The sequence below is a fragment of the Colobus angolensis genome, unplaced genomic scaffold (assembly GCF_000951035.1).
Source record: "Colobus angolensis palliatus isolate OR3802 unplaced genomic scaffold, Cang.pa_1.0 Scaffold596, whole genome shotgun sequence".
NCBI classification, from domain to species: Eukaryota; Metazoa; Chordata; class Mammalia; order Primates; family Cercopithecidae; genus Colobus; species Colobus angolensis.
Genome location: NW_012119554.1, coordinates 678,852 through 691,581, shown reverse-complemented (window position 1 = coordinate 691,581; position 12,730 = coordinate 678,852). Strand labels below are relative to the sequence as shown.

Here is a 12,730-nt window from a genome sequence, read left to right as displayed (position 1 = left end):
TGAGGGAGGGAGGGAGGGAGGGAGGGAGGGAGGAAGGGAGGAAGGAAGGAAGGAAGGAAGGAAGGAAGGAAGGAAGGAAGGAAGGAAGGAAGAAAGAAAGGAAGAAAGGAAAAGAAAGCACTGTTTACAATTTTGGGATTCACTAAGTAGAGCCTATATCCACTGGAGGGCACAGGTTGACAGTGTCTCTAATGAATGTGCTGGCTGGCTGGCATTAATAGTATGCCAGTAATCCAGTCAATGTTAGGGTTCCCAAGTGGGCAGAGCAGCTTCTATAACAGCCTTGCTACAGAGCCTTCTCTTGCTCTGTTCCCCACTTGCTCTGTTCCCCACTCTGTTCCCTGCAGGCAGGCAGGCAGGCAGGCAGGCAAGCAGGCTATGGGGAATTTTCTAGCTGGATGGAAATAGCTGGCACAAATGTGCTATATGTTGCCTTCTAAATCTAAAAGCCCTAACAAGCATTGTACATTTTTCTTTGTAGATGGCACAAGTGCAGCAACTTGTCTTTCACCTTGGAACAAATATTTCAACATTCTCCACATCACTGAACCACCAGAAACTTCACTGATGTGGCTGTCCCTTAATTGTTTTGGAGTTTCTTTCACTTTGCATATGTCTTCCTAAGGTATTCTAAACTACATGCTACTTCCTGCCTAACAGATCGAATAAGCATAATGCCATCAACATAATGGATTATCATGACACTTTCTGGACTATCAAAGCAGTTACAATCTCTGAGGACTATATTAGAGCAGAAAGCAGTATTGGCATTGCCCTGAGGCAGGACTGTAAAGGTATACTGTTACTACTTCCAGATAAAGGCAGGCGGCTTCTGATATTCCTTGCAAACTGGTATGGAACAAAAGGCGCCTGCCAGGTCAGCAACTGCTTACCAAGTGCCAGGAGCTGTGTTTACTTGTTCCAGTACGATGCTACAGCTGGAAGAACAGCTGCAGTCGAAATCATTGCATGAGTAATTTTAGAATCACTCATATGCATTCTTCAAGATAGATCAGACTTCTGCACATTTCAAACTGCTGAATTAGATCAAGGTGTGATAGGTGCTTTTTCTGAAGTCTTCTAGGGTGATATGAATCTCTGCAGTTCCCTGTGGGGTGCAGCACTGCTTCTGGCTTATTATCTTAGTAGGGAGGGGAAGTGCCAGGGCCTTCCACATAGCTCTTCCTGCCATAATGACCCACATCTCTTTAATCATAGAGCCAATGTAGGATTCTGCCAGTTTCCATATATGTCTATTTCAATGATACATTGAGCCACTAGAGATATAATGAACACATGTCTGTGGAGAAATTGGGCCCAGTGTGAGTTGGACTTGAGGCAAGACTTCATTTGTCACCTGACCACAGAAAGCCCCCACTTTGACTGGGAAAGCCACAGAAACACTGTCCTCAAGATTGGTATCAATTCATAACTAGTATCTAGTGACTTTTGTGTTCACAATTTCTTATAAGTGTTCCTGGATATAAGTTTTAGCTAGGTTCTCAGAGGTAGAGCATGTCTTATGAAAATTTGATTGTACTTAGAGGCTGATAAAGACTTTCAAGAGAAAAGAAGAAGACTGCTGATATGGTTTCTTTCCCCTGATTGGACCCTACCTAAAACAAGTTCATACAGCTTATGTCAAAAAAACATGCTGGGAATAGCTTAGAGGAAAGTGCAAATTACTCCACCCAGGGAAGGTCAAATGGGAGTAATGGGAGTGGGAGAAGGGAGAGTTGGGGAAAGATGAGAGGACGCTACTGGGGGAACCATTGGTCACTAGCTCCAGGTCAGGCCAATGGTTACAGACCACGCTGAGTTTCTCATGCTGAGAAGTTGGGTTGACTGTTTTTCCCAGCACAGCACCTTCTGGTGAAGCCTTCTGTGAAGGACATACTCTAAGGTGGCCTCATGGGCCCCACCCCCCAGTGGTCATACCCTTATGTAACCCCCTTGTGTGGACAAGGCTTATGACTTACTTCTAACCAATAGCATATGGCAAAGATGATGGCATGTATGTGATAGGTGTTTGTGATTACCTTACATTAGTTCTAGTAGCTGTCTTGCTGGAGTCTGTCTCTCCCTTGCAGTCGTTCGGAGAATTTCATGTGTCAAGACACTGTGGGTAACCTCTAGAAGCTGAGATTGACCTCTGACCACAGCTTGCAAGAAACTGAAGTCCTCAGTCTATAATCACAAGGAATTGAATTCTGCCAACAACCTGACCAAGCTTGAGAGTAGATACTTCCCCAGTTGAGTCTCAGATGAGACCACAGCCTCAATACCTTGATTGTAGCCCAGCAGGAGCCTGCCAACCCAGCCCCTGACTAAGCCAATGACCCAGCTAAACTGTGTTCAGGCTCCTGACCCACAGAAACTGTGAGCTAACAAATGTGTATTGTTTTAAGCCACTATGTTTGTGGTAATATTGTTACACACTAATAGATAATTAACACACCCTTCCATCAAAGCTGCTTACACATAATTCATTAGTCACAATGTCTGCTCATGCCCCCAGGGGCCCAACCCAAATTGCCTGTGTGGATGCCTGCTCTTTTTGCAATGAACCAAGACACCTGTAGGACCCCCTCTTCCATCGGTCATAGGTGAGGTCGTTGGTACCCACTGAGGCTATGGTTGGGAAAGCCTCCAGCTTCAGCATTTGGGTGGGACTTTGGTGAGACTGACAGCACTGAGGCCCGGGGTATTACAGGTATATCTAGCAAACACGGCCCAAGCAAAAACTAGTGTGGGTCACCTCTGACATGCAATACAAAGATTCCCTTCCTTTTCTCTGTGAGCAGAGAAATTGGCATGGCTAAACAATGGCATGGTTCTTTCTAAAAGTGAGAACAGTCAGGCGTGGTGGCTCACCCCCGTAATCCCAGCACTTTGGGAGGTCAAGGCGGGTGGATCACAAGGTGAGGAGTTTGAGACCAGCCTGGTCAACATGGTGAAACCCCGTCTCTACTAAAAAATACAAAAATTAGCCAGACTTGGTGGTGTGCACCTGTAATCCCCACTACTCAGGAGGCTGAGGCAGGAGAATCACTTGAACCTGGGAGGCAGAGGTTGCAGTGAGCCAAGATTGCACCACTGCACTCCAGCCTAGGCGACAGTGTGAGAGTCTGTCTCAAAAAAAACAAGTGAGAACAATATACAAGCACATCGAAGAAAAGAGGCTAGCACCTTACTCCCTTAGGAAATGCAGTTTCCGTATTCCAGATGGCATTCAGAGGTTCCCAAGACATCCCTGACTTGGTGAACCTGCCTGTTAGTACCCAGTTGGAACTCAGATTAAAGACTTGAGCCCAGGCAAAGCTCACAGCTCCCCAGAGCCCACCTTTTTATTCTGTTCCTTTCCTCTTGCCTCTTTCCCTGACTCTCTCTTTCCCATAATCCCCTCTGAGATCTTCATTTAGTCCAGCCCAAGGGTGGCTGTGTCAAGGGTAGAATTTCATTGCAACAGCATTTCTCAGACCAACTGGAGCCAATCAAAGTCGAGATTTGACCCAGTGACCTTTGACCGCAGGAACAATTAGATGCCCCTTCCAGCTATGCTCTGTCATCATGGATATAGATTCACCACTGACAGTATGACCAGTTGTTGGCATTTATTCTGCACAGATCTTATATGTTGGGGCTTTGAGAAATTTTTAAAGGCATTTTGTTCTCCTTTTGATATTTATTTCACCTCAGTGGGAATGTTAGAGAATGTTGATAGATCCAGCATTGGACATTGTTAGTGCTGGAAGGAAACAGATACAGTTTGGATTTTCTTGAATACTAAGCAAGACTCTTAGCTTACTTCTCACCCTTCCCAGCTGACCCAAGCATTGATGTAGCACCTCTTTAGTCAATAAAATAGAACTCACTAAAGCACCCAGTTTTCCATATTTGCCCCCGCCTCCTCAGGGCCCGAGGTTACCATCATATGCCCTTTACATAACTGACTACAGCATTCACAATCTTCAGGGAGCATGGGAAAGAGAGAGCCTTCTTATCAAAAAAGATAACGGATCCGTGAAAACCATCCTCCAGGTGGTACCATGTCACGCGGACCCCCTGGTCCTCCAAGCGCTTCTTATAGAGCAAGCTGTCATCACGGAGTATGTCATTCTCACAGCTCACCAGCAAAGACTCAGGCAGCTGAGCAATGACCTCATCATCTGCTATCAGGGGTGAATTTTCTACATCCAGCATATGTTTGGCTTCTAGATAGGCAGCTTCATTAAAAGGCCCGGGAGACCAGGGTTGGTAGCCTCTGTTCTTAAATTTCTTGGGGATGTTGTCAGGGCTGAGCCACTTCTCGTACTTCCTCCAGACATCTGGAGGTACACAAGTGCCGTTCAAGATGGCATCACACCAGGAGAGGTCAATGGCCAGATAGTTACACAGAGAAGTCACCAAGAACTTCCGGGAAAGTAATGGGACATTCTGATTCTGCTGAAAGGATGGCAACTGCAGACAGAATGCCTGGACAAATGGGTAAATCAGAATCTGAGCCCGGATCTGGGGAAGATCTGATCTGCCCACCAAGGCCTGGGTGATGGCGGCCACCACTGCGCCTCCGATGCTTTCTCCACAGACCACAACCCTGGAGGGGTCCACCCCATAGGTTTCCAGGGCCTTCAGGAAGTGAATGGAGGCATTCATGCAGTCTTGGAAAAGGGCAGGGGAATGGTGGTCAGGAACCTTGCGGTACCTAAAAGGAAAACAGGGAACAACAGGACGCCAGTGTGGACAGTGTTGCTAGGGAGCTGTTTCAACAGAATCCTCAACCCCCTTACAAGACTGTGTCTGATTAAATCCTCAGAATAACCCTATGAAGTAAGGATTTCATCCCCATTGTCTTCCTGTGAGCATGTGAAGAACCTGCCTAGAGTCATACAGGCCAGGATTCTTCACTCCAAACCTGTGCCCTGTCAGCTTCCCGTAAACTCCATATGAGGTGATGCAACTTTGTTTTCATTGAAACTATTTGCTTTGGGTGCAAAACAACCAGCAATGGCTGAAAAAAATGTCAAATGAAACCACTACCAATCCCACTGCCTGTCTGTAGAGAAAGGGAGAGAGAACACTAAAGTTAAAGTCAAGAGGAAGCTACTGTCAGGCAGAATTTTCTTTTTTAATCAAAAATCTAGGCCGGGCGTGGTGGCTCATGCCTGTAATCCCAACACTTTGGGAGGCCAAGGCAGGCAGATCATGAGGTCAGGAGATCGAGACCATCCTGGCTAACACGGTGAAACCCCGTCTCTACTAAACAAAATACAAAAAATTAGCCGGGCGTGGTGGCGGGCACCTGTAGTCCCAGCTACTCAGGAGACTAAGGCAGGAGAAAGGCCTGAACCCGGGAGGCGGAGCTTGCCATAAGCCTAGATCATGCCACTGCACTCCAGTCTGGGGGACAGAACGAGACTCCATCTCAAAAACAAAAGAATCTAATTTTAAAACATTGACTAGGCATGCATGGTGGCACACATCTGTAGTCTCAGTTACCAAGGAGTCTGAGGCAGGAGGACTGCTTGAGCCCAGAAGGTTGAGGCAGCAGTGAGCTGTGATTACACCACTGCACTCCAGTGTGGGAGGCGAGAGGGGCAGGGAGTGTCCTGAAAGTGCAGTGTAGAGACAGAAAGTTAGCCTGGAAATCCACAGCTCAAGCTGCAGAAGACCCAGGTGCCAGTGGCTGGTGAAGAACACTAGGGGGTTGGTCTTAAGTATCCTGAGGTTTGGTTTCCAAAGTACGTCTCCTCAAAGAAATTCAAGGGCAAAGAAAAAGAGCTTTAAAATGAGCGTTTAAAAACAGTAATGAACAAGCTAATTAACGCATAAATTGAGATTAAGATAATAGAAAGGAATAAAAAAATAGAAATAGTTTGGCTTCACTGATTGGAGCAGAGAGTTTATCTAAACAATTGTTCTCTTAAATGTTAAGTTGAAGTTGTTGCTAATCATCTTTTCTGTTCTTACAATCTATCGTTGAAAACATCAAGGCCAGGTGGTGGCTCATGCCCGTAATCCCAGCACTTTGGGAGGCTGAGGATCACTTAACCTCAGGAGTTCAAGACCAGCCTGGCCAACATGATGAAACCCCATCTCTACTAAAAATACAAAAATTAGCAGGGTGTGGTTGGGGGAGCCTGTAATCCCAGGCACTCGGGAGGCTGAGGCAGGAAAATCACTTGAACCCAGGAGGCAGAGGTTGCAGTGAGCCAAGATTGTGCCACTGCACTCCAGCCTGGGAGACAGAGCGAGACTCCATCTCAAAAAAAAAAGAAAAAGAAAAAGAAAAGAAAACATCAAAAAGGTATATTTTAATTATCACATTAAATTTGGAAGAAGCTCATAAGGAAAAATAACATCTTAAACTAGTGGCTTTCAACTTAGAACAACAAAATTATTTTTTTTTCTTAGAAGAAAAAAATGATGTAAGAGCCCCACTGTATAAAATAAACAAATGCAGTTGTTCTGGTTTTGCCCAAGGGTAAGGAACATAAACTCTCATTCTGTCTCCTTCTTCTTTGACTTCCATAGCTGCCTCTAAGACATCACAGGGAACCCTAGGGCTCTAAAGAACTAGTTTGAAAACCTTCCCTTAGACCTTGAATTTTGTTTCCTTTAAAAGTTAATTTAACACCTCATCTTTCAAAATAGAGTTTGATTGATTGCAGCATAGTGTAGTACCCACCTAGGAAACAATTATCACCCAGTAATCTTATTGCCCATTTCCTAGATGGTCAATATATTGATAAATCTATCAATGTTATCAAAGCAGTTTCCCATTTAAGCTCATGCTTCTCAGAGGGTCCTTGCAGGGAGGTAGCCCCTGCACCTGGTAGCAGTGAGTACAAACCTCAGCTTTCATTTTCCCATTTCTAGAAATGAATACTCCTCACTAAATGTTGAACATATGACTCCAACATGATGAAGGGGATAACAAATATTAGGTGCTTTCTATGGGCAAAATCTCTGACCTGCCAGAAAGAGGCAGAAATTCTCCTGTGCCTCCCTGCATGCCTCTCTTGCTCACTGTGATAGACTGAATGTTTGTGTCCCCCTAAAATTCCTATGTTGAAATCCTACACTGCAATGTGAGGGTATTAGGAAGTGGGGCCTTAGGAAAGTGATCAGGTCATGAGGGTGGAGCCCTCGTGAATGGGATTAGTGCCCTTGTGAAGGAGGCTTTAGAGAGCTCTCTGGCTTCTCTTTCTGCCATGTTAGGATACAAGGAGACACTGGCAGTCTACAGCCTGGAAAAGGGTCTTCACCAGAGCCTAACCATGCTGACACCCTGATCCTGGACTTGTAGCCTCCAAAACTGTGAGAAATCAACTTGTTGTTTAAGCTACCCCATCTATGGTAATTTGTTAAAGCAGCCCAAACTAAGAAATTCACTCAGAGGTGAAGGCTTTGCAGAACCAAAGATCAAAAGACCCATCTTCTCCAAGAGCTCGAGTAGAGAGTCCCAACCAGGCCTTAGACATCTCCCTTCCTTCAGTGTGTCTCAGGGAGTCTCCTCCCAGCTACTGTCTCCCTGCAGCCTCCTAGAAGCCCTTATCTGTGCATGCAGCTCCATCAGCCACTCTATCAAAACTGCCCTGGCTCGTGCACCAGGTCTAAGTATCTGGGATAATGGTATCCTAAGGAATTTTCTACAATGTATTAATGCAGGTGCTTATTGATACCTTTATGTGCTGCCTGTTCAAGGGATGCTTTTATTATCACAAAGGCCTTTGGTGACATAGACTGTAATGGTGGAGTTTCAGACACAATGGTAAGCCACCTGGGAGGTATGTTGACAAATACTAGAAAGTGCTGGCTTCCTCAATCTCATCAGAGAGGACCAGAGATGTTATGTGACTTTGTTTAAGTCACACAGCTATTCTGTCTACCAAAGCTTAGGGGCAGCTAAGGTTTGAGGAGGTCCATTGTAGAGGTAGAATCTAAAAAGGCAGATTTCAATTTATCTCACTGGCCTTCTCTAAACTCTTTCCCAGTGATGTGAGATCTCTTGGGCCAAGAACCAGAATCCTAGTGAGTAACGCTTACTGCCCCCTTCATCCACTCTAAAGATGCCCCCATCTCCCTTTTGTTTATATAGGACCAGGGTTGTATCTTAAGACACTCTCAACACTAGTTCCTGCAGGATCAGAAGCTTAGTTAGTTTTTAACAATGCAATAAGCACCTGCAGAGCCATCACCCCAAACAACAGCTAGAATCTTGACCATCACCTTCACCAAACCCACCATCATGCCATTTTGCTTCTCCCCCAACTTAATGAATGGTTACCCTGAATCCTGTATCTATCATTTTTTTCTTTCTACGTTACATTGTCTTATTGTGTCTATGTGTATTCCTCGAAAGTATTCTTTTGGTGTTGACGTTTTTACCTTTGCAAAATGAGTATCAGCCTTTATGCAATTTTTTGAAAATGTTTCACTTAGTTTTATACTACTAAGATTCATTTGCAATATGGTACACCTTTCTAGTTCATTTATTTAAATGGCTATGGAACATTCTGTAATATCTTCATGGCTATGTAATCTAACAGTGGCTATAGTGTGGTGTATTCATGCATGCCCCTGTTCATGGATATGAGGGTTGTTTCCAGGTTTTTGCTCTTTCGAGCACTGCCGCACCCATCTCTGTGGATGCGTGTCCAAGAGTTGTCTCTTGGGAGTTAGGGCCTCTCTGATCTACAAATCACCCATGAACTTACCCTATCTCCTCTCACCCCTGTTGAATCTACCAGCTGTCTCCAGCAACTCACCCAATCATCAGAAGTACAGAGTCAGTCTCCCGGGCCAGATAATTGCACAGGCCATGGTAACAATCTGCAAGACAAAAACAGTCAGAGCAGCAGCCCATGAGTAGGACCCAGACCATCTCACCACATCCCCCAGGAAGAGCCAGCTGACAATCTTGGTGTAGGGTGTGGCATCCTCTCTGTTTCTGTCCTTGCCTCCTCTGCCTGGGCAGAGCCAACGAGCCAGGCCAAATCAGACATCTGTCCCCAACCTCCTGAATTTTGGGGCTCAAATGCACCTTGGGGCTCACTTTCTGCAACATTTATTTTACAGTGGAGGAAACCAGGAACCTGGCAATCTTAGTGATCTGAAATGGACAAAACCAAGGGAAGTTAGGCATGCCTGCCCTGGAATATTAATAATAACTATATATTTATATTGATCAAGAAATAAACAAGGGTTGGACGGGATGGTTCTATTAGTAGAGTGGTGCACATGAAGTTCTCAGGGGCAGGTCGATTCATATGAGTACGTAGAACATACTAGCACAGTGGCAGACATAGAATCACTGCCAAATACACTTCTAATTCAGTCATTCTCAACTTCAGCCATACAGAGAGGTACCATGGAGTTTTTACAAGTCCTCAGGCCCAGGTTAAACCTCAAACCAATTAAATCAGAATCTCTAGGGTGGAAGCTCAGGCATCAGGATTTTCTAAATCATACCAGGTAATTCCAGGGTTTGGGGGAGGTTGCTGAAGTGGATACATACTTCATTAATGCTCTTTGCGGGAGGTGACAATGGTTCTGAATGGAGCCAGAGGCACAGAGGGGTCTAAACTGAGTCGGAGCAGTCAGCCCCTGAGTTGAAGTTTCCATGCTAGTAGGTCTCAGTCCTGGGTGCACATTGCAGTCATCTGATGAGCTGTTTAAAAATACTGATGCCCTGGCTCACGCCTGTAATCCCAGCACTTTGGGAGGCCAAGGCGGGTGGATCATGAGGTCAGGAGTTTGAGACCAACCTGGCCAATATGGTGAAACCCCATCTCTGCTAAAAATACAAAAACTAGCCAGGCATGGTGGTACATGCCTGTAGTCCCAGCTACTCAGGAGGCTGAGGCAGAAGAATTGCTTGAACTTGAGAGGCAGAGGTTGCAGTGAGTCAAGATCATGCCACCGCACTCCAGCCTGGGTGACAGAGCAAGATTCCATCTCAAAAAAAAAAAAAATGCTGATGTCTGGGTCCTGCCCATTTAGCCTGGGGTAAGACCTGGGTGTGGATATGACTTTAAAATTCCCAGGTGATTTTAAGGCCCAGCCAAAGTGGAGACCTCTGCTAGCCATGATCAGGGCCAACCTGGGTGTCATCTTCCCAGTGTAACCCAGACATTCCTCCTTTCCCAAGCATGTCAGGTCATCCCTGTTTCAGAGATTTGCACTTGCTGCCCCTTCCACTTAGACTTAATAGGGCCAGGACTAGGGTGAGGTAGGCAAGATATCCGCCTTGGGTACACAATCAAGGAGGTCCCACAACACTCAGCCATACAGAAAAAATAACATTTGGAAGCAATTAAGAAATCACAATTAATGCCCAAAAATTGCAAGATGACCAAAATATCAACCTTTTAAATAGGCTTGGCTGGGTGCAGTGGCTCACACCTGTAATCCCACACTTTGGGAGGTCAAGGCAAGAGGACCACTTGAGCCTGGGAGTTAGAGACCAGGCTGGGCAATACAGCAAGACCCTGTCTCTGTAAAAATAATTAGGCCAGGCACAGTGGCTCACTCCTGTAATCTCAACACTTTGGAAGGCCAAGGTGGGGGGATCACTTGAGCCCAGTAGTTCAAGACCAGCCTGGCAACACAGGGAGACCCTGTCTCTACATATAATTTAAAACTTAGCCAGGCATAGTGGTACATGTCTGTGGTCCCAGCTACTAAGGAGGCTGAGGCAGGAGGATCACCTGAGCCCAGGAGGTTGAGGCTGCAGTGAGCCATAATTGCATCACTGCACACCAGCCTGGACAACAGAGTGAGACCTTGTCTCAAAATAAATAAACAAACAAACAAACAAATGCATAATTACCTAGGGATCGTGCTGCATTCCTGTGGTCCTGCTACTTGGGATGCTGAAGCAGGAAGATTGCTTGAGCCCAAGAGTTGGACGCTGCAGTGAGCTGTGATCACGTCACTGTACTCCAGCCTCGGTGACAGTGCAAGACCCTGTCCTTAAACTATATATATGTATATAAGCAGGTTTCTACTTTTCTTTTCTTTTCTTTTTTTTTTTTTTTTTTTGAGAAGGAGTCTCACTCTGTTGCCCAGGCTGGGGTGCGGTGGCGCCATCTCCGCTCACCGCAAGCTCCACCTCCCAGGTTCACACCATTCTCCTGCCTCAGCCTCCTGAGTAGTTGGGACTATAGGTGCCCACCACCACGCCCAGCTCATTTTTTGTATTTTTAGTAGAGACGGGGTTTCACCGTGTTAGCCAGGATGGTCTCGATCTTCTGACCTCGTGATCCGCCCGCCTCAGCCTCCCAAAGTGCTGGGATTACAGGCGTGAGCCACCGCGCCCGGCCACAGGCTTCTACTTTTCACTTGCACACTTGCTCTGCCCTGTTGGATCCTGCCTGTGTATATATTTTGACATTTTGTTCATCATAATTGTTTTGCATTAATATTTGGTTTTTTAAACATTGCATTAAAATATTACTTATCTTGATGAATGAATGTTCTGGCATCCTCTGAATCTGAAGCCTGAAGCAAGTGTCTCCCTCTAGCCCCGGCCCTCTCTTGGAAGGCTCTTCTCCGGCTTCCAAAGGGCCAGATCCTCCTCATCCATTGAGCCTGAGCTCAAATCTGACTTCTCTGATGAGAAGAGCTAAATCGGAATGATGCTGTGAGTCATTCTCCATGCCACCTGTGTTATCATGATCTGCAGTAACTTCAGTGGCTCCCTCAGAGTCAGGTCCATGAGGCCAGGGACTGGGTTCTGTTGCCATGACAACAGATCCCGCTAGAGAATGGCCATCATCACTTCCACCACTAGGTGTCAGTACATCCTAATCTCCGGGAAGTTATGGACCGGGAAAAGCCCGCCTTTTCCTATGGGCAAATTTTTCTCGCGTGTGTCCATGCATCCGTCCATACATCCATATCTATTTGTTCATTCGCAAGCTCATCCTTTCATCCACTTATTCCCCCATCCATCTATTTATTCGTGCATTCATTCATTCAATTCAAAAAATGAAAACAACAGGCGCTGGGGATCCAGCAACAAACAAAACTTCCTGCACTCTTCATTTTTAGTGGGGGGAATCAAGTACTAAATAAGGAAACCCATGAAAGAACAAAATGAGCTCCGACTGTGTCAGGTACCTGAAGAAAATTAACAAGGATGAAGCCGGGGGTGGAGACAGGGGTGCAGGGCAGGGCAGCGTCAGCACCGGGGCTGGAGACAGGGGTGCAGGGCAGGGCAGCAGTCAGCAGGGAGAGTTCTTAGATAAGATGTCCAGGGAGGATGAGACAGGAATAACACAGGGTGGTTAGAGGAGAATAGAAAATTCCAGGCCGGGCGCAGTGGCTCACACGTGTAATCCCAGTACTTTGGGAGGCCAAGGCGGGCAGATCACCTGAGGTCAGGAGTTTGATACCAGCTTGGCCAACATGGCGAAATCCCGTCTTTACTAAAAATACAAAAATTATCCGGGTGTGGTGGCATGCGACTGCAATCCCAGTTACTTGGGAGGCTGAGGCACGAGACTCGCTTGAATCCGGGAGGTGGAGGTTGCAGTGAGCTGAGATCGTGCCACTGCACTCCAACCTGGGAGACAGAGTAAGACTCTGTTGAAAGAGAAAAGAAAGGGAAGGAAAGGGAAGAAAAGGAAGGAAAGGAAGGAAAGACAGGAAAGAAAGAAAGAAAGAAAGAAAGAAAGAAAGAAAGAAAGAAAGAAAGAAAGAAAGAAAGAGAGAGAGAGAGAGA

At 46.0% G+C, this 12,730-nt stretch overlaps 1 protein-coding gene across 1 annotated transcript in view; it reads right to left on the bottom strand.

The window, feature by feature from the left end:
- Positions 1–3,589: 3,589 nt before the first annotated feature.
- Positions 3,590–12,730, bottom strand: part of AADACL4 (arylacetamide deacetylase-like 4) — a 20,709-nt gene continuing 11,568 nt past the window's right edge. Inside the window, exons 3-4 of the mRNA XM_011962549.1 lie at positions 8,772–8,835; positions 3,590–4,705 (exon numbers count right to left, since the gene is read on the bottom strand). Of these exons, the coding sequence (XP_011817939.1) occupies positions 3,931–4,705; positions 8,772–8,835 (839 nt within the window). The 3' untranslated portion in view covers positions 3,590–3,930. The remainder of the gene's footprint in view (positions 4,706–8,771; positions 8,836–12,730) is intronic.